At 49.3% G+C, this 19,928-nt stretch overlaps 2 protein-coding genes across 3 annotated transcripts; one reads left to right on the forward strand and one right to left on the reverse strand.

The window, feature by feature from the left end:
• The first annotated feature begins 228 nt into the window (after window positions 1–228).
• Window positions 229–15,907, forward strand: LOC122929359 (acetylcholine receptor subunit epsilon-like). Of its 2 annotated transcripts, none has more exons than XM_044282900.1 (12): window positions 229–379; window positions 3,959–4,095; window positions 6,315–6,359; window positions 6,820–6,929; window positions 7,140–7,295; window positions 8,372–8,472; window positions 8,691–8,891; window positions 11,350–11,464; window positions 11,829–11,943; window positions 12,139–12,397; window positions 13,739–13,872; window positions 15,681–15,907. In XM_044282900.1, the coding sequence occupies exons 1-12, from the start codon at window positions 331–333 to the stop codon at window positions 15,861–15,863; spliced, it is 1,605 nt and encodes a 534-aa protein (XP_044138835.1). In that variant the 5' UTR covers window positions 229–330; the 3' UTR covers window positions 15,864–15,907. The 2 variants fall into 2 exon arrangements, with proteins under 2 accessions (XP_044138835.1, XP_044138836.1); XM_044282901.1 differs by having other exon boundaries at window positions 12,139–12,346.
• LOC122925603 (eukaryotic translation initiation factor 4E type 2-like) lies at window positions 15,900–19,069 on the reverse strand. Its single transcript, XM_044276959.1, has 6 exons — window positions 18,958–19,069; window positions 17,468–17,619; window positions 17,287–17,391; window positions 17,054–17,206; window positions 16,799–16,935; window positions 15,900–16,255 (listed from the first exon to the last, which is right to left on the reverse strand). Exons 1-6 carry the CDS (start codon window positions 19,067–19,069, stop codon window positions 16,216–16,218), a joined length of 699 nt encoding a protein of 232 aa, XP_044132894.1. The 3' UTR covers window positions 15,900–16,215.
• Window positions 19,070–19,928: the final 859 nt, after the last annotated feature.

Genomic DNA, 19,928 nt, shown 5'->3' on the forward strand with positions numbered 1-19,928 from the left:
AAAGAGGGTTGAGCCTAGCTGGAGGCCACACCTGACACCAAACTCTGGAGGAACCCTTACTAGATACCTTATCATGAACCAACTGGCTTGTGGACAAGAGGAGGTTAAATAAAGGGTCTCGTATTGGCACAGATAAGTGACAGCTGTACATGATCCTATAATATGGGGGGAGGCACTTGGCATAAAACGCAGCAGGGGATGAAGAGGTTTTGGAAGACGATACTCTCCTGCTTTCGGAAATAACATATCCTGTCTTTAAATAACTCCATACGAGCCTTCTACTCAGCTCGTTGTATCGGACAGACCGTCCCAGGAGCTGACCCTCTAAACATGGGCTGCTGGAAGCTCTGCGTCTTGGTCCTGCTGCCCCTTCTCAGCTGTGAGTCTACGTGTGCAGTATATATATATATATAATCTGTGGGTTCCTATAAATCAGGGATGCACAACCTGCGGCCCTCCAGCTGTTGCAAAACTACAACTTCCAGCATGCCCGGAAAGCCTACATCTGAGCATGATGAGAGTTGTAGTTTTACAACAGCTGGAGGGCCGCAGGTTGAGCTTCCCTGCTATAGATAGATGTGTATATGGCAGGGGGCAAATAGGGGCAATAACAACATCTCATTATAAGTTTGGGGGCAAATAATAATGGAAAGTGTGTCCTAAGGAAGAGTGGCCTCTCGGAGAGTATGTCCTGCCTCACATCACCTCATCTGTGGTATATACCCTGCCTCACATCACCTCATCTGTGGTACATATCCTGCCTCACATCACCTCATCTGTGGTATATATCCTGCCTCACAACACCCTCATGTGGTATATACCCTGCCTCACATCACCTCATCTGTGGTACATATCCTGCCTCACATCACCTCATCTGTGGTACATATCCTGCCTCACAACGCCCTCATGTGGTATATACCCTGCCTCACATCACCTCATCTGTGGTACATATCCTGCCTCACATCACCTCATCTGTGGTACATATCCTGCCTCACATCACCTCATCTGTGGTACATATCCTGCCTCACAACGCCCTCATGTGGTATATACCCTGCCTCACATCACCTCATCTGTGGTACATATCCTGCCTCACATCACCTCATCTGTGGTACATATCCTGCCTCACATCACCTCATCTGAGGTACATATCCTGCCTCACATCACCTCATCTGTGGTACATATCCTGCCTCACAACGCCCTCATGTGGTATATACCCTGCCTCACATCACCTCATCTGCAGTATAGGTCCTGCCTCACAGCACCTCATCTGTGGTACATATCCTGCCTCACATCACCTCATCTGTGGTACATACCCTGCCTCACATCACCTCATCTGTGGTATATACCCTGCCTCACATCACCTCATCTGCAGTATAGGTCCTGCCTCACAGCACCTCATCTGTGGTACATATCCTGCCTCACATCACCTCATCTGCAGTATAGGTCCTGCCTCACAGCACCTCATCTGTGGTACATATCCTGCCTCACATCACCTCATCTGTGGTACATACCCTGCCTCACATCACCTCATCTGTGGTACATATCCTGCCTCACATCACCTCATCTGTGGTACATACCCTGCCTCACATCACCTCATCTGTGGTATATACCCTGCCTCACATCACCTCATCTGAGGTACATATCCTGCCTCAAATCACCTCATCTGTGGTACATATCCTGCCTCACATCACCTCCTCTGTGGTACATATCCTGCCTCACATCACATCTGTGGTACATATCTTGCCTCACATCACCTCATCTGTGGTACATATCCTGCCTCACATCACCTCATCTGAGGTACATATCCTGCCTCACATCACCTCATCTGAGGTACATATCCTGCCTCACATCACCTCCTCTATGGTATATACCCTGCCTCACATCACCTCATCTGTGGTACATATCCTGCCTCACATCACCTGATCTGTGGTACATATCCTGCCTCACATCACCTCATCTGTGGTATATATCCTGCCTCACATCACCTCATCTGAGGTACATATCCTGCCTCACATCACCTCATCTGTGGTACATATCCTGCCTCACATCACCTCATCTGTGGTACATATCCTGCCTCACATCACCTCCTCTGTGGTACATATCCTGCCTCACATCACCTCATCTGTGGTATATATCCTGCCTCACATCACCTCATCTGTGGTACATATCCTGCCTCACATCACCTCCTCTGAGGTACATATCCTGCCTCGCATCACCTCATCTGTGGTACATATCCTGCCTCACATCACCTCATCTGAGGTACATATCCTGCCTCACATCACCTCATCTGTGGTATATATCCTGCCTCACATCACCTCATCTGTGGTATATATCCTGCCTCACATCACCTCATCTGAGGTACATATCCTGCCTCACATCACCTCATCTGTGGTACATATCCTGCCTCACATCACCTCATCTGTGGTACATATACTGCCTCACATCACCTCATCTGTGGTACATATCCTGCCTCACGTCACCTCATCTGTGGTACATATCCTGCCTCACATCACCTCATCTGTGGTACATATCCTGCCTCACATCACCTCATCTGAGGTACATATCCTGCCTCAAATCACCTCATCTGTGGTACATATCCTGCCTCACATCACCTCCTCTGTGGTACATATCCTGCCTCAAATCACCTCATCTGTGGTACATACCCTGCCTCACATCACCTCATCTGTGGTACATATCCTGCCTCACATCACCTCATCTGAGGTACATATCCTGCCTCACATCACCTCATCTGTGGTACATATCCTGCCTCAAATCACCTCATCTGTGGTACATACCCTGCCTCACATCACCTCATCTGTGGTACATATCCTGCCTCACATCACCTCATCTGAGGTACATATCCTGCCTCACATCACCTCATCTGAGGTACATATCCTGCCTCACATCACCTCATCTGTGGTACATATCCTGCCTCACATCACCTCATCTGTGGTACATATCCTGCCTCACATCACCTCATCTGAGGTATATATCCTGCCTCACATCACCTCATCTGTGGTACATATCCTGCCTCACATCACCTCATCTGTGGTACATATCCTGCCTCACATCACCTCATCTGTGGTATATATCCTGCCTCACATCACCTCATCTGTGGTATATATCCTGCCTCACATCACCTCATCTGTGGTACATATCCTGCCTCACATCACCTCATCTGTGGTACATATCCTGCCTCACATCACCTCATCTGTGGTACATATCCTGCCTCACATCACCTCATCTGAGGTACATATCCTGCCTCACATCACCTGATCTGTGGTATATATCCTGCCTCACATCACCTCATCTGTGGTATATATCCTGCCTCACATCACCTCATCTGTGGTATATATCCTGCCTCACATCACCTGATCTGTGGTACATATCCTGCCTCACATCACCTCATCTGTGGTACATATCCTGCCTCACATCACCTCATCTGTGGTACATATCCTGCCTCACATCACCTCATCTGAGGTATATATCCTGCCTCACATCACCTGATCTGTGGTACATATCCTGCCTCACATCACCTCATCTGTGGTACATATCCTGCCTCACAACGCCCTCATGTGGTATCTTTACCTCATTTTAACCAACACCCTTTCCCACCATTATTAACCAGTGATGTCCAGCAGTCCTGTATACATACCGTACGTATCCCATATCCTCCACCCATTTACTAGGCTGCTAGGGCTGTGCGGTGGTCATAATACTCAGTACTAGTAAGCTGATTCCACAGCCTCAGACCCCATCCATATAGTGGTACTTTTCCTGGTCACATCTGGTCAGGACCCCAGCACATGAACAAGCAGCACCCCAACACGGGTCCCAGAGGAGGGGGTGCAGAGGTCGATATAAAGTAATGGTACGTGACAGGTGGGGGCCCAGGATGCTCCTCTGCTGGACAGGTGGACGCTGACATCTGATTGGTTGTCTCCTTCTTCTGGTTCAGGTGCTTTGGCCAATGAGGAAGCCGAATTGATTAAAAAGATATTCTCTAATTACGATGAAAAGACGCGACCCGTCAGATCCATCAAAGACATCATCAAAGTCCAACTCAAGCTCACCCTGACCAATCTCATCTCCCTGGTAACAGTCCTCACAGCAGCACAGAGTATTTCCAGAGAGTGCTGATCTGGTGGGAAATCACACCCTGAAAGTTACACAGTAGAAGGAGCAGCTTCCTCAGCAGCACAGAGTATTTCAGGAGAGGAGTGTGCTGATCTAGTGGGAGATCACAGCCTGTAGGTTACATAGTGGAAGAAGCAGCTCCACCAGCAGCACAGAGTATTTCAGGAGAGGAGTGTGCTGATCTGGTGGGAGATCACAGCCTGAAGGTTACATAGTGGAAGGAGCAGCTTCCCCAGCAGCACAGAGTATTTCAGGAGAGGAGTGTACTGATCTGGTGCCAGATCACAGCCTGAAAGTTACATACTGGAAGGAGCAGCTTCCCCAGCAGCACAGAGTATTTCAGGAGAGGAGTGTGCTAATCTGGTGGCAGATCACAGCCTGAAAGTTACATAGTAGAAGGAGCAGCATCCTCAGCAGCACAGAGTATTTCAGGAGAGGAGTCTGCTGATCTGGTGGGAGATCACAGCCTGAAAGTTACATAGTGGAAGGAGCAGCTCCACCAGCAGCACAGAGTATTTCAGGAGAGGAGTGTGCTGATCTGGTGGGAGATTATAGCCTGAAAGTTACATAGTGGAAGGAGCAGCTTCCCCAGCAGCACAGAGTATTTCAGGAGAGGAGTGTGCTGATCTGGTGGGAGATTATAGCCTGAAAGTTACATAGTGGAAGGAGCAGCTCCACCAGCAGCACAGAGTATTTCAGGAGAGGAGTGTGCTGATCTGGTGGGAGATTATAGCCTGAAAGTTACATAGTGGAAGGAGCAGCTTCCCCAGCAGCACAGAGTATTTCAGGAGAGGAGTGTGCTGATCTGGTGGGAGATCACAGTCTGAAGGTTACATAGTGGAAGGAGCAGCTCTACCCGCAGCACAGAGTATTTCAGGAGAGGAGTGTGCTGATCTGGTGGGAGATCACAGCCTGAAAGTTACATACTGGAAGGAGCAGCTTCCCCAGCAGCACAGAGTATTTCAGGAGAGGAGTGTGCTGATCTGGTGGGAGATCACAGCCTGAAAGTTACATAGTGGAAGGAGCAGCTTCCCCAGCAGCACAGAGTATTTCAGGAGAGGAGTGTGCTGATCTGGTGGGAGATCACAGCCTGAAAGTTACATAGTGGAAGGAGCAGCTTCCCCAGCAGCACAGAGTAATTCAGGAGAGGAGTGTACTGATATGGTGGGAGATCACAGCCTGAAAGGTACATAGTGGAAGGAGCAGCTCCACCAGCAGCACAGAGTATTTCAGGAGAGGAGTGTACTGATCTGGTGGGAGATCACAGCCTGAAAGGTACATAGTGGAAGGAGCAGCTCCACCAGCAGCACAGAGTATTTCAGGAGAGGAGTATGCTGATCTGGTGGGAGATCACAGCCTGAAAGTTACATAGTGGAAGGAGCAGCTCCACCAGCAGCACAGAGTATTTCAGGAGAGGAGTGTGCTGATCTGCTGGGAGATCACAGCCTAAAAGTTACATAGTGGAAAGAGCAGCTTCCCCAGCAGCACAGAGTATTTCAGGAGAGGAGTGTGCTGATCTGCTGGGAGATCACAGCCTGAAAGTTATATAGTGGAAGGAGCAGCTCCACCAGCAGCACAGAGTATTTCAGGAGAGGAGTGTGCTGATCTGGTGGGAGATCACAGCCTGAAAGTTACATAGTGGAAAGAGCAGCTTCCCCAGCAGCACAGAGTATTTCAGGAGAGGAGTGTGCTGATCTGGTGGGAGATCACAGCCTGAAAGTTACATAGTGGAAAGAGCAGCTTCCCCAGCAGCACAGAGTATTTCAGGAGAGGAGTGTGCTGATCTGGTGGGAGATCACAGCCTGAAGGTTACATAGTAGAAGGAGCAGCATCCTCAGCAGCACAGAGTATTTCAGGAGAGGAGTGTGCTAATCTGCTGGGAGATCACAGCCTGAAAGGTACATAGTGGAACGAGCAGCTTCACCAGCAGCACAGAGTATTTCAGGAGAGGAGTGTGCTGATCTGGTGGGAGATCACAGCCTGAAGGTTACATAGTAGAAGGAGCAGCATCCTCAGCAGCACAGAGTATTTCAGGAGAGGAGTGTGCTGATCTGGTGGGAGATCACAGCTGAAGGAGCAAAACAAAAATAAATAAAAAATGCCAGCAGCACAGAGTATTTCAGCATAAGATGTATTAACATTTGCTTTCTCTGTCATTCTACTTCTTTTCTTGCTAGAATGAGAAGGAAGAGATGATGACGACCAATGTGTGGCTGCAGCTGGTAAGAGACCTGCTCGCTATATACTGTACGTGGAGACATCAGGCCCCTCTGACTGTGTAATGATAGGATTCTGGATTCCCCAGCGCCTCATCATTATTATATCCAGGATTTCTTTACATTTGAAGGGTCGGAGCTTTGTTTTTCTGACACAGAGCTCCAAATTCCATGTATAGACCTAGAAATGGATGCTAAGACTATGCTGCCTGCAGCCGCCACTAGAGGGAGCTCAGTAACTTACTGCATACTGTGTTATTAGTGAGTTCATTGTGTGAACAGTGTATAGCTCCCCCTAGTGAAGACTGCAGGCAGCACAGTTTTATCGTACAGTCCAAGCTCTTACAGAGGATCTGGAACTTTGTGTCAGAAAACCAGAGCACTGACTACAATGCACAGAATTCTGGACCTAAAACGACTTGATGGTAACAGGCAGAGATTTAAGGTGGAATCTCCTCTCTGTCAGGTATGGGATGACTATCGCCTGACGTGGAACAGTTCAGAATATGGTGGCATCGAGGTGTTACGAGTCCGACCTGACATGGTGTGGCTGCCTGAAATCGTAATGGAGAACAAGTGAGTGACCTGAGACTCTCCTCATTAGAAGTGCCAACATTCACGAACCTATGATAGGTCAAGAAGAACTATCTTCTGCCTAACACAAAAAGACAGAGTCAACCATAATGGATGGTGCTCATGTCTCAGGTGCTGGGGTAGATGACATATCTGGAGGTCTATGACCACCCTCCGTGGAGAGTAAGTCACTTGTGTTGTATTCTCTTCCAGCATTGATGGGCAGTTTGAAGTTGCGTACTACGCCAATGTTCTAGTCAAATACGATGGGTCTATGTCCTGGCTGCCCCCAGCCATTTTCAGGAGCACGTGTAGCATTGAGGTCACCTACTTCCCCTTCGACTGGCAGAACTGCACCCTGGTGTTCAGGTGAGGACACAACTTCACTTGTGTGCCATCAAGTTGACTTTGACCCCTGGTGACTACACAAGGAGCATCATCTCCGGATGGTCCAAATCATCCAGCTTGCTGGATTTCAAAAACTGCACCAAAGCATCAACACAAGAACTGTGTATCAGGAGTTTTGTAAAAAGGGTGGAACAGCTGTACGCAAGGCTAGGATGACCATGCACTGCAGCGGTGTACCCACGATCATTTTGGCAATAGATCTATTCTGAAATCTCTCTCCAGTAGGCATGTGATATCGCAATTCACCAACTGTCTCTACTTCTTACAGTCTAGTTTGCCACTCTCTACACAGGCATTTCTCAGGTATCAAGATGGCTGGTCTGTTCCTCCTGACCTGGCCTTTATCACAGGTCCTTGCAAGTTCGAGAGTTAAGGATACGGTTGTTAGCCCCTACTCAATGCTGCCCTCTGTTGTAGGTGACACTGCTCCAACCTCTAGCTAGGTTACTAGGGTGGAGAACCAATTAGTAAGTGTCACTCACCACCACTAGCTAGCTAACTACCATGCAGTGTGACTGGTCCTCACTATCCCAACAGTTGTATGCTCTGAAAACTTGCTAATTTGAGTGCTAGGATTTGGTCGTCAGCCTCTGCCCTCTGCTGTGGTTAACGCTGCTCCAACCTCTAGCTAGGCAACTAGAGTGGTGAACCAAGTAGTGTCACTCACCCCCACCTGCTAGCTAACTACCATGCAGTGTAACTGGTCCTCACTATCCCAGCGGCTGCACTCTCCGACCATGAGGTCCTCCTCGGAACCTCTATTTATGAGCTCTAGGAACGTTCTACACAGTGTGGAACGTCTTAGGCAAAAACCTTTGACTCAGCCCAGCATCATAGCCTGCATGGCAATTAACCCCTTACTGTTAGGCACACACCAACCATCCACAATGTGTTCTTTAAACACAGTGCAGTGAATATCAATCACGGTGTAAAGGTCCAACATGCTTATGTAGATGTGATGGTCAGGATTTCACATATTTTTAGGCATGTTACCGACGTATATCTCAAGGAGTTCTGAATACTCTGTCTCACTTTAGGTCTCAAACTTACAACGCCAAAGAGGTGGACCTGCAGCTGGCGGATGGCGACGGTGGGAAACCACTGGAGCGGGTCGATATAGATCCTGAGGCCTTCACAGGTACAGTTAGGTACAGCCAGACTGGCCAAAGACACCGGGGGTCTTATCTGGTCTGACATTGGTCAGGGTTTCTCAGCGGAGTGCTAGTCAATGGGGATGGGGCATCAGAAGTGTTGACTGCTGGGTAAATAATTTTTGGCTAAACCTGTAAAGTTCTTGAGGCATCTCATCTCTGTCCACAATGACTCCGCGCTGTACCATGTTCTCCTCGATTCCAGAAAACGGGGAATGGGCAATCAAACATTGTCCAGCCTGGAAGTATGTAAACCCCAGCTACACAGAAGATGACCTCCAGTACCAGCAGATCATCTTTGGTCTGATCATCCAGAGGAAGCCTCTTTTTTACATCGTCAACATCATTGTGCCATGTGTCCTCATCTCCTCCCTCGTGGTGCTCGTCTACTTTTTGCCGGCCAAAGGTGAGGAACCCATCAGCGATGGTCAGTGGTCACCTTAATTTACTTTGTAGCCTGGGTCCGAGGGAAAGGGGTTGTCTACAATAGACGGTTACAGCTCTGTCTGTGACCACAGTATAAGACCTAATGCTGCATATGATGTAACAGCAGAATGATGAATGCAGCTCTGGGTGTGACTGCAGCACTAGATATGATGTAACAGAAGAATGATGAATGCAGCTGTGAGTGTGACTGCAGCACTAGATATGATGTAACAGAAGAATGATGAATGCAGCTCTGGGTGTGACTGCAGCACTAGATATGATGTAACAGAAGAATGATGAATGCAGCTCTGGGTGTGACTGCAGCACTAGATATGATGTAACAGCAGAATGATGAATGCAGCTCTGGGTGCGACTGCAGCACTAGATATGATGTAACAGCAGAATGATGAATGCAGCTCTGGGTGCGACTGCAGCACTAGATATGATGTAACAGCAGAATGATGAATGCAGCTCTGGGTGTGACTGCAGCACTAGATATGATGTAACAGCAGAATGATGAATGCAGCTCTGGGTGTGACTGCAGCATTTGATAGGATGTAACAGCAGAATGATGAATGCAGCTCTGGGTGTGACTGCAGCATTAGATATGATGTAACAGCAGAAAGCAGATCTGGGTGTAACTGCAGCATTAGATATGATCTAACAGCAAAATGATGAATTGAGCTCTGGGTGTGACTGCAGCATGAGATATGATCTAACAGCAGAATGATGAATGCAGCTTTGGGTGTGACTGCAGCATTAGATGTGATCTAACAGCAGAATGATGAATGCAGCTCTGGATGTGACAGGAGCTTGACACACATGACACAACAACAGAAGGATGACTGCAGCTCTGGATGTGACTGGAGCCCCAGTCATGATGTAACAGCAGAATGATGAATGCAGCTTTGGATGTGACTGAAGTATTAGGCCCCTTTCCGGGCGAGTATTCCGCGCGGATGCGGTGCGTGAGTTGAACGCATTGCACCCGCACGGAATCCCCACCCATTCATTTCTATGGGGCTGTGCACACGAGCGGTGATTTTCACGCATCTCTTATGCGTTGTGTGAAAATCGCAGCATGCTCTATTTTGTGCGTTTTTCACGTAACGCAGGCCCTATAGAAGTGAATGGGGCTGCGTGAAAATCGCAAGCATCCGCAAACAAGTGCGGATGCGGTGCGATTTTCACGCATGGTTGCTAGGAGACGATCGGGATGGAGACCCGATCATTATTATTTTCCCTTATAACATAGTTATAAGGGGAAATAATAGCATTCTGAATACAGAATGCATAGTATAATGGGGCTGGAGGGGTTAAAAAAACAAACAAACAAAAAAAAATTAACTCCCCTTATTCCACTTGATCGCGTAGCCCAGCATCTCGTCTGTCTCCTTTGCTGAACAGGACCTGTGGTGACGTCACTCCGGTCATCACATGATCCATCACGTGATCTTTTACCATGGTGATGGACCATGTGATGACCGGAGTGACGTCACCACAGGTCCTGTTCAGCAAAGGAGACAGACGAGATGCTGGGCTACGCGATCAAGTGGAATAAGGGGAGTTAAATTATTATTATTATTTTTAACCCCTCCAGCGCTATTGTACTATGCATTCTGTATTTAGAATGCTATTATTTTCCCTTATAACCATGTGATAAGGGGAAATAATACAATCTACAGTACACCGCGATTTTTCTCACGCGAGTGCAAAACGCATTACAATGATTTGCACTCGCGTGGAAAATTTGCGGGTGTTCCCGCAACGCACCCGTGTGAAAGAGGCCTAAGACTCTCGTTAATAACAGAATGGTGAAAGCAACTTTGGAAGTAACTGGAGAATAGTGAATGCTGCTCTGGATGAGACTGTAACAGCAGACTGGCGTACAAGTCGATACAACAGCGGAATTAGGAATGCAGCTCTAGATGTAAATGGAGTGTTAGACATGAGTTAATAGGGTGGTGAAGGCATATGATATAATGTAATAAGAGCATGGCTGAATACAGCTCTGGATGCAACTAGAGTGCTAGATATTACAGCAAAATGGTGCAGCTCTGGATGTGCCTAAGGTACGACAATATAAAAACAGAATAGTGAATGCAGCTCTTGATGTGACTAAAGCACAAGACAATGTAACACCAGAATAATGAACGTAGCTCTGGATGTGACTGGAGTATATCACATAATGAAGGATAATAGTGCTGATGATTGTCGGTTTGGATGTGACTGGAGTACAAGACAATGTAACAGCCGCATTTTGAAAGAAGTTTTGGAGGTGCAGAATAGTGACTGCAGCTCCGGATGTGTTCTATCCCAGCATAGACTGGTTCTTGCCACTACCGGGATACTGGTTCTACTGGTGACCAATCGCAGAGTCATAGCCCCATGACATCCTGGACGAGCCCTTTAATTCCTCTTTGCCTGTCCTTCTCCAGCTGGAGGTCAGAAGTGCACACTGTCCATCAACGTCCTCCTGGCCCAGACCGTCTTTCTGTTCCTCATCGCTCAGAAGGTCCCGGAAACTTCCCTGAGTGTCCCACTGATCGGAAAGTAAGTGAGCCCACACTTCATCCAGCTCTAGCACGCTCTAGTCACAGCCAGAGCTGCATTCACAACTCTACTGACTACCTCACCCCCAGGCTGCAGGAGATCACAACTCGCTTCTATCCCCTGCATCCTAAATGACTACACATCCCCCACAATGCAGCATTGTATGTGAGCAGAGTAGAACACGTGGATCTTGGAGCATTAAATCACATGTTATACTCCAATCACATCCAAAGCCACATACACAATTCTGTTAGTTGCTACTTGAAATCAGTCAGCACTTTGCTGACAGACACGCCCCTAGCCCGTCAGCCGAGCAGCGCCCTCTCCTGGTGATGAGGGGAATGACATCTGGCTTTTCTCGCAGGTACTTGATCTTTGTGATGACTGTGTCCACCATCATCGTCCTCAGCTGCGTCATTGTCCTCAACGTATCGCTACGGACGCCGAGCACCCACAACCTGACCGTGGCCATGAAACACGTAAGTCTTAAAGAAGCTCCTAACATTGTGTGGAACATAGCTCTATAGTGCCACCTAGTGGTAGAAATATGTAATACAGCAGATTACTTACAATGGAGCGGAGCTGCAGTACCGCACACAGCCCACAGGCAGGTGTGGCGCTGTTTCAGAATGGAAGCCGCCATGTTTTCCTAACCTTGTACGACTCCCTTGCAGAGGCTCCTGGAGGTGTTACCTCGCTACCTGCAGATGAAGATCGAGCCCTGCGAGGGAGAGGAGGAGACCCCGCGGGAGAGGAGGAAGAGCTCCCTGGGCATAATGCTGAAGGCTGAGGAGTATGTCCTGAGGAAGCCGCGGAGCGAGCTGATGTTTGAGCGGCAGAGGGAGCGGCACGGGATGAGCCGGGACGACCGGGGCCACAGAGGTGAAGAGAAGGGATCCAAAGCCAGGAGGGGGCAGTGGAGGTGGCAGATAGGTAAGGAGAGGGGGGCAGGAAGCTGCAGGAGGTCTATGCCACAGCTCCACCCACATCCAGGGCTGCATTCACTGAGCGTCGGCTGGGTGGTAGGGCTGGAGTCAACAGTCAGCATGGACGAAGCAGAGGCGAGGTAAGAGCTAGCAAATGAAGAAAAAGTACATTTTAAAGGCAGCTCTGGATGTAACTAGAGCAGAAGCCATAATAATGAATGGTAAATGCAGCTCTGGATGTGACGAGAGACATTCCAAATGTAGCAGCAGAATGGTGAGTGCAACTGGAGCAGAAGACATAGTGGGACAGGATCGATGACTGCAGCTCTGGATGTGACTGAAGTGTTGGGCAGTCTCATAAAGAATGAATAGTGAGGCAGTGTAAACGCTCAATGGCCGCTCCATCAATTTGGGGGACTTGAGACCCCTGGGATCGGACCCTTGGCTTCCCGATACTTTACTTTTATCCTGTGGCTGGGGTGTAGACATGATTTAGGAAGAATGTGCAGAATGCAGCTCTGAATGTGACTGGAGTACAAGACATGATGCAGCAGGAGTGTGGAGAATGCAGCTCTGGATGTGACTGGAGTACAAGACATAATGTAGCAGGAGTGTGGAGAATGCAGCTCTGGATGTGACGACAGAATAAACAACAGCAGAATGTGGAATGCAACTGGAGCATTAGACATAATGTAAGAGTGCAACACTGAATGGAGCTTTGGATGCGACTGTAGTATAAGACATAAGGTAGCATGAGTGTAGAGAATGCAGCTCTGGATGTGACTGGAGTACAAGACAATGTAGCAGACGAGTGTGGAGAATGCAGCTCTGGATGTGACTGGAGTACAAGACAATGTAGCAGACGAGTGTGGAGAATGCAGCTCTGGATGTGACTGGAGTACAAGACATGATGCAGCAGGAGTGTGGAGAATGCAGCTCTGGATGTGACTGGAGTACAAGACATAATGTAGCAGGAGTGTGGAGAATGCAGCTCTGGATGTGACGACAGAATAAGCAACAGCAGAATGTGGAGTGCAACTGGAGCATTAGACATAATGTAAGAGTGCAACACTGAATGGAGCTTTGGATGCGACTGTAGTATAAGACATAAGGTAGCATGAGTGTAGAGAATGCAGCTCTGGATGTGACTGGAGTACAATAAATAATATAGCAGGAGTGTGGAGAATGCAGCTCTGGATGTGACTGGAGTACATAGCTGGCCCAGTATTAGACACTGATGTTCAGCGCTGGCGCAGGAGGAGGTCCCGGAGACAAGTAATTACTGAGGCAGACGCTGGGGGCGTGGCCTAACACTCCAGCGCAGTTTACACATCTCCCTGTGTTACAGTGGGCGGCTTTGATGTTGGCGTAACCACCCCGCTGTTCAAGAACCTGGCGCACTGCGCCCCGGAGATAAAGGAGTGTGTGGAGGCGTGCAACTTCATCGCCACAAGCACCAAAGACCAGAACAAGAGCGGAGCGGTGAGTGTGACAGAGCCATACCGGCAGCGTAGACGGCCTGTGCCCATCATACAGTTACCAGAAAAAGTATGTGAACCCTTTGGAATGATATGGATTTCTGCACAAATTGGTCATAAAATGTGATCTGATCTTCATCTTAGTCACAACAATAGACAATCACAGTCTGCTTAACCTAATAACACACAAAGAGTTAAATGTTACCATGTTTTTATTGAACACACCATGTAAACATTCACAGTGCAGGTGGAAAAAGTATGTGAACCCCTCGACTAATGACATCTCCAAGAGCTAATTGGAGTGAGGTGTCAGCCAACTGGAGTCCAATCAATGAGATGAGATTGGAGGTGTTGGTTACAGCTGCCCTATAACAAACACACACCAGTTCTGGGTTTGCTTTTCACACGAAGCATTGCCTGATGGGAATGATGCCTCGCACAAAAGAGCTCTCAGAAGACCTACGATTAAGAATTGTTGACTTGCATAAAGCTGGAAAGGGTTATAAAAGTATCTCCAAAAGCCTTGCTGTTCATCAGTCCACGGTAAGACAAATTGTCTATAAATGGAGACAGTTCAGCACTGCTGCTACTCTCCCTAGGAGTGGCCGTCCTGTAAAGATGACTGCAAGAGCCTAGCGCAGAGTGCTCAATGAGGTGAAGAAGAATCCTAGAGTGTCAGCTAAAAACATACAAAAGTCTCTGGCATATGCTAACATCCCTGTTAGCGAATCTACGATACATAAAACACTAAACAAGAATGGATTTCATGGGAGGACACCACAGAGGAAGCCACTGCTGTCCAAGAAAAACATTGCTGCACGTTTACAGTTTGCACAAGAGCACCTGGATGTTCCACAGCAGTACTGGCAAAATGTTCTGTGGACAGATGAAACCAAAGGTGAGTTGTTTGGAAGAAACACACAACACTATGTGTGGAGAAAAAGAGGCACAGCACACCAACATCAAAACCTCATCCCAACTGTGAGGTATGGTGGTGGGGGCATCATGGTTTGGGGCTGCTTTGCTGCGTCAGGGCCTGGACGGATTGCTATCATCGAAGGAAAAATGAATTCCCAAGTTTATCAAGACATTTTGCAGGAGAACTTAAGGCCATCTGTCCACCAGCTGAAGCTCAACAGAAGATGGGTGCTGCAACAGGACAATGACCCAAAGCATAGAAGTAAATCAACAACAGAATGGCTTAAACAGAAGAAAATACGCCTTCTGGAGTGGCCCAGTCAGAGTCCTGACCTCAACCCGATTGAGATGCTGTGGCAGGACCTCAAGAAAGCGATTCACACCAGACATCCCAAGAATATTGCTGAACTGAAACAGTTCTGTAAAGAGGAATGGTCAAGAATTACTCCTGACCGTTGTGCACGTCTGATCTGCACCTACAGGAAACGTTTGGTTGAAGTTATTGCTGCCAAAGGAGGTTCAACCAGTTATTAAATCCAAGGGTTCACATACTTTTTCCGCCTGCACTGTGAATGTTTACATGGTGTGTTCAATAAAAACATGGTAACATTTAACTCTTTGTGTGTTATTAGTTAAGCAGACTGTGATTGTCTATTGTTGTGACTTAGAGGAAGATCAGATCACATTTTATGACCAATTTGTGCAGAAATCCATATCATTCCAAAGGGTTCACATACTTTTTCTTGCAACTGTATAAAGGCCAGGCCTAAACAATCCAGCTCGGAGTGCAGCTCTGGAGCACTAGAAGAACACCCTGCCAACCAGCTGAACCCTATAGATCACGCCCCTCGGCTCTATAAACTCACGGCTCTTGTCCCTCTCTCCCCCCTCCAGGAGATGGAGAACTGGGTGATGATCGGGAAGGTGCTGGACGTCCTGTGCTTCTGGGGGGCGCTCCCCCTCTTTGGGGTGGGGACCTTGGCCATCTTTTTCATGGGACATTTCAACAGTGCTCCGGAGCATCCCTTCCTGAGTGGAGATCACGTCTTCCCCCCGTGCTCCACCACCGCAGGCTGACGACGGTTCCATCCCTGGTCCAGTAATAAACCAGAATCTGGCAGAAAATACTTTATTGTCCTAATTCGTATTGATTACATAAAAAATAGTGAAGAACAGGACGGTCAGGAGGACTGCAGTGCGGCGTCCGAAAAGCCGTGTCCAGGCCCTACCTCCCTCAGGACTGTCCGCAGAGATCGGGCGGGGCAGTCAGGGGGACTGCAGCACGGTGTCCCGAGAGCCGTGTCCAGGCCCTACCTCCCTCAGGACTGTCAGCAGAGATGGGACGGTCAGGAGGACTGCAGCGCGGCGTCCCGAGAGCCGTGGCCAGGCCCTACCTCCCTCAGGACGCTCCGCAGAGATGGGGCGGTCGCTAGAGCAAGAGCTTTGTGTTCCTGAAGCTTGAGTTGTCTCTGCAGGGGAACATGAGGGGGTCACATATTATTGTACAGGGGAGACATACAGGGGAGACATATAGGGGGTCCAAGAAACTGGGATGTGGGACCCTCAAATCAGGGTGACCCCGCATACAGCGCCCCAGACCCACATAAGCAAGTGTGTACACACACACACTTCTGAGGGCTTGTAACAATGTATCAGCACAGAAACAGCAGCACAAGTCTCTATTTCCTTGACTCCAAAGTGGATGCTTTTACCTGCACTGGTACATTGTAACGAGCCGCCCAGCTGTGTGAGGGGACGAGCCCAGTACAGGTTTTCAACTGTGAGACGTGAACAAGAACCTTCTCTTCTTGCTGTCAGCGAACGGAGGCATGCTAGGTTACGTTCAGTCCGGATGAGGACCTGTTCGCTGTTACAATGTATCAGGGCAGCAAACCATCAGCAGTGAGAGAAGGAGAAGAACTGAATGGAAACAAGAAAGCATCTACCAGGTGACAGCAAGCAGAGATCTTGTGAAGGGTGGGATGGGCGTGAGCAGAGGAGGGGACACTCACTTGAGGCTGTCGTTGTGGGTCTTGTACTCCATGATGGTGTTGGGCGGGAGGTTGAGGACCCTCCTGAGGGTGTCCCGGATGCGGATGGTGCTGATTTGGTCGTTGGCCGTCTTGTTCCAGATGGAGAGGATGTCTTCCTGCAGGGGGCAGTACAAACACATGGGAGAGGAGGAGCCGGATGTGTCATGCCCCGCCCCATTCACTACAACATGGGCGAGGCATGACACAAGTGACTACACGTGACCTGGAACCTACCTGAAAGCGTATGGACACGACCACCCCGCAGATCTCCTCTCCCACCATAAACTGCTCGCCCAGCATGGCCAGGATGATGTTCTCCCAGAACCTGGACGCCAGGCCCTTCCGCAGGCGGATGATCCACTTCCCGCCATTTCTATTTGCATCGTCCTGTGGGGGCAGTCCGTAAATGATTACAGTCAAGAAGACGCCGGATGTAGCAGAGCCGGAGGGCTACTAACGACACTCACCTCCCACATGGGTTTGATGCCTTCCTTGAAGAGATGGAAGTCGCTGTATCCTGAGAGGTCTCCGGGCCGTACTAAGTGGCTGTAGACTCGCCAGAACTGCTCCACCTAACATACAGCAGACAAGAGGTGAGAGGAGGAGGTACCGCCACGCCGAGCACTGGGGGCCGGGGGGGATACTCACCGTCGCCACTGTGCCGAACTGCCGGATGTTCTGCTCATAGTTGTGAGTGCTGGCGGGCCGGGAGGGCGTTCTCCGGGAATACCAGAAGGTGTAGCGGTACTGCAGCGGGTGCTCCCCGTGGGGGGCTACCACCTCCTGCGGACACAAGGACCCTCAGTTCAAGTGGTCAGATTAGGGGATGCCGAAGAGCAGACGGATAGGGCGCAAATACGGATACTGGGGGAGACTTATCAACCCTGGTGTAAAGTAGAACTGGCTTAGTCGCCCATAGCAAACCGATCAGATTCCAACTTTCATTTTCCAAAGCAGCTGTCAAAAATTAAAGGCGGCACCTGATTGGTTGCTGTGAATAAGCCGCTTTTCCTGTCCACTAGCGTTGATAAACCCCCCCCCCCCCTCCCCGGTCGTGTGCGCTGGACGCGTTCTATAGACATGAGTCAGTCTGCATGAGATCTACAAAAACGCAGATCGGAGGCCGGCCCAAATACGGTCGCGTGCGCGGGGCCTAAAAAAAAATAATTGTGGTCCGCAATGCACGAGCACCGACCGTGGGGTAGCCGCTTGCGGATCGCAGACCCATTCACTTGAATGGGTCCGCGATCCGTCCGTCCTAAAAAAAAAAAAGATAGAGCAAGTTCTATCTTTTTGCGGAACGGAATGGAACATCGCAAAGCACTCCGTAGTGCTTCCGTTCCACACCTCCGGATTTGCGGACCCTTTCACGTCAATGGGTCCACAATCCGTGATGCGGAATGCCCACGGAACGGTGGCCGCATATGCGGACCGCAATACGGCAACGGCACACCCACGGTCATGTGAATGAGCCCTTAAAAAGGTCCGACACCCAGGAACCCCGTCGATGACAGCGCCGTACATTATATAGTGGCCGTGCTTGGTATTGCAGTTAAGCCCCACTCACCTCTATGGGGGCAGAGCTGCGCCTAGGTCATGTGACCGATGAACGTGATGTCACTGGCCTAGGAAAAGGTTGTGGTGCTCACAGGTGTTTCGGTGCTGGTCAGCGGGGGCCTCGGGTGTCGGACACCCACCGATCAGATACTGACCACCTATCCTGAGGATACGTCGTCAGTGTAAAAATCTGAGAAAACCCCTTTAAAGAGTCACTCTACATCCACATAATAAGCAGCAAATTTGTAAATCGCCTCATTTAAAAAAATCTGCCTGCGTCCACCGGAAAAAAAGCGGCAAAGTCAGGGACGCAAATTTTCCTGAAGGCAGAAATGACGTGCCCAGACCTGGGCCGGAATCAGTCCAGATTTTATGCGTCTGCTTCATGTATCGCGTCCTGACGGAAAACTCGCTCACGTGAAAGAGGCCTAAGGGTGAGTCCATTGCGGGAATCGCTCTCCGTGTGTCAGCGTGAGCCTCCGCTCTGATTTATAAGGCCCCTTTCACACTTGCGTTGTTAATTCCGGTATTGAGTCTTGAAAAATAAATTGCGTAATGGCTGTGCTTTCCACAAACATCACTGTGAAGGGGCAGCTCTTTATTGGGTTTCCCTAAAGTCTCTTCGGCCACACTATTCCCTTTTTCAGCTGCACAGCTAGATGCATTTCTCTCACAAGCAGAGGTTGACTCCATTCTGTGGAATCTGCCAGCACTGTACTGTTGTGACGTCCATTCCCGGATCCGTTTAATTCCGGTATTGAGATCCTCTGCCGGATCACACTTGACAGAGGATCATGCTTGCACACGGAGCGCGATTCCCACGACAGCCCTAAGTGTGATCTCCAGAGCTGAAAAGTAAGGGAAAGGACGTCACAGCAGTACGGTGCTGGCAGATTCCACAGAATGGAGTCAACTTCTGCTTGTGAGAGGAAATCATCTAGCTGTGCAGCTGAAAAACGGAATAATGTGGCTGAAAGAGACTTTAGGGAAACCCAAAAAGAGCTGCCCCTTCACAGTGATGTTTGTAGAAAGCACAGCCATTACGCAATTTTATTTTGAAGACTCAGGTACGCTTTAAAGGGGTCGCCAGTACCAGCAGTTGTGAGCCAGCGCAGGAGGCAGACAGCTCCCCCCCTTGTGCAGTGTCCATGACTGTGTACTGCAGCTCAGCGCCACACACGTGACACCCTGGTTAACTGCGCGCAACCTTAGGGCGCCAGAAAGAGTCCAGCCCTGAGATGGGGTGCTCCACACATGACGTGTGCCCTGTCTGCGCGGTCCTGCTGCCACAGCCGTGCCTGTCCGCAGGACTCCCACAGCCGTGACTGGACTGAACCGCACATGCGCAACAGGAGCCTGGAGGTAGGTGCGCGCTCTTGATAGCGTATAGCGAAGATCAGAACACCCCTTTAAGGCAGCATTGGGACTGGGAACTACAACTCCCAGCAGACACAGAAAGAGCCAGGACAAAAAAAATAAATCATGTCTGGTTCCTATGGTAACAGGACCACGTCTTGCTTGGCTTTGACAGACCAGATGGCAGCCACTTCCG

Source organism: Bufo gargarizans, chromosome 2 (assembly GCF_014858855.1).
Source record: "Bufo gargarizans isolate SCDJY-AF-19 chromosome 2, ASM1485885v1, whole genome shotgun sequence".
Taxonomy (NCBI): Eukaryota; Metazoa; Chordata; class Amphibia; order Anura; family Bufonidae; genus Bufo; species Bufo gargarizans.

What these genes read in the sequence shown, in the direction of transcription:
- LOC122925603 (XM_044276959.1), bottom strand. Translation starts at nt 19,069, where the DNA reads ATGGAGTCAACCTCTGCTTGTGAGAGAAATGCATCTAGCTGTGCAGCT. An exon ending in TCGTGTCCATACGCTTTCAG is followed by an intron (nt 16,936 to 17,053) that starts GTAGGTTCCAGG and finishes TGCCCCCTGCAG; the next exon opens with GAAGACATCCTCTCCATCTG. An exon ending in ACCCACAACGACAGCCTCAA is followed by an intron (nt 16,256 to 16,798) that starts GTGAGTGTCCCC and finishes GTTCCCCTGCAG; the next exon opens with AGACAACTCAAGCTTCAGGA.
- LOC122929359 (XM_044282900.1), top strand. Translation starts at nt 331, where the DNA reads ATGGGCTGCTGGAAGCTCTGCGTCTTGGTCCTGCTGCCCCTTCTCAGC. An exon ending in TGACCAATCTCATCTCCCTG is followed by an intron (nt 4,096 to 6,314) that starts GTAACAGTCCTC and finishes TTTTCTTGCTAG; the next exon opens with AATGAGAAGGAAGAGATGAT. An exon ending in AGATCCTGAGGCCTTCACAG is followed by an intron (nt 8,473 to 8,690) that starts GTACAGTTAGGT and finishes CCTCGATTCCAG; the next exon opens with AAAACGGGGAATGGGCAATC.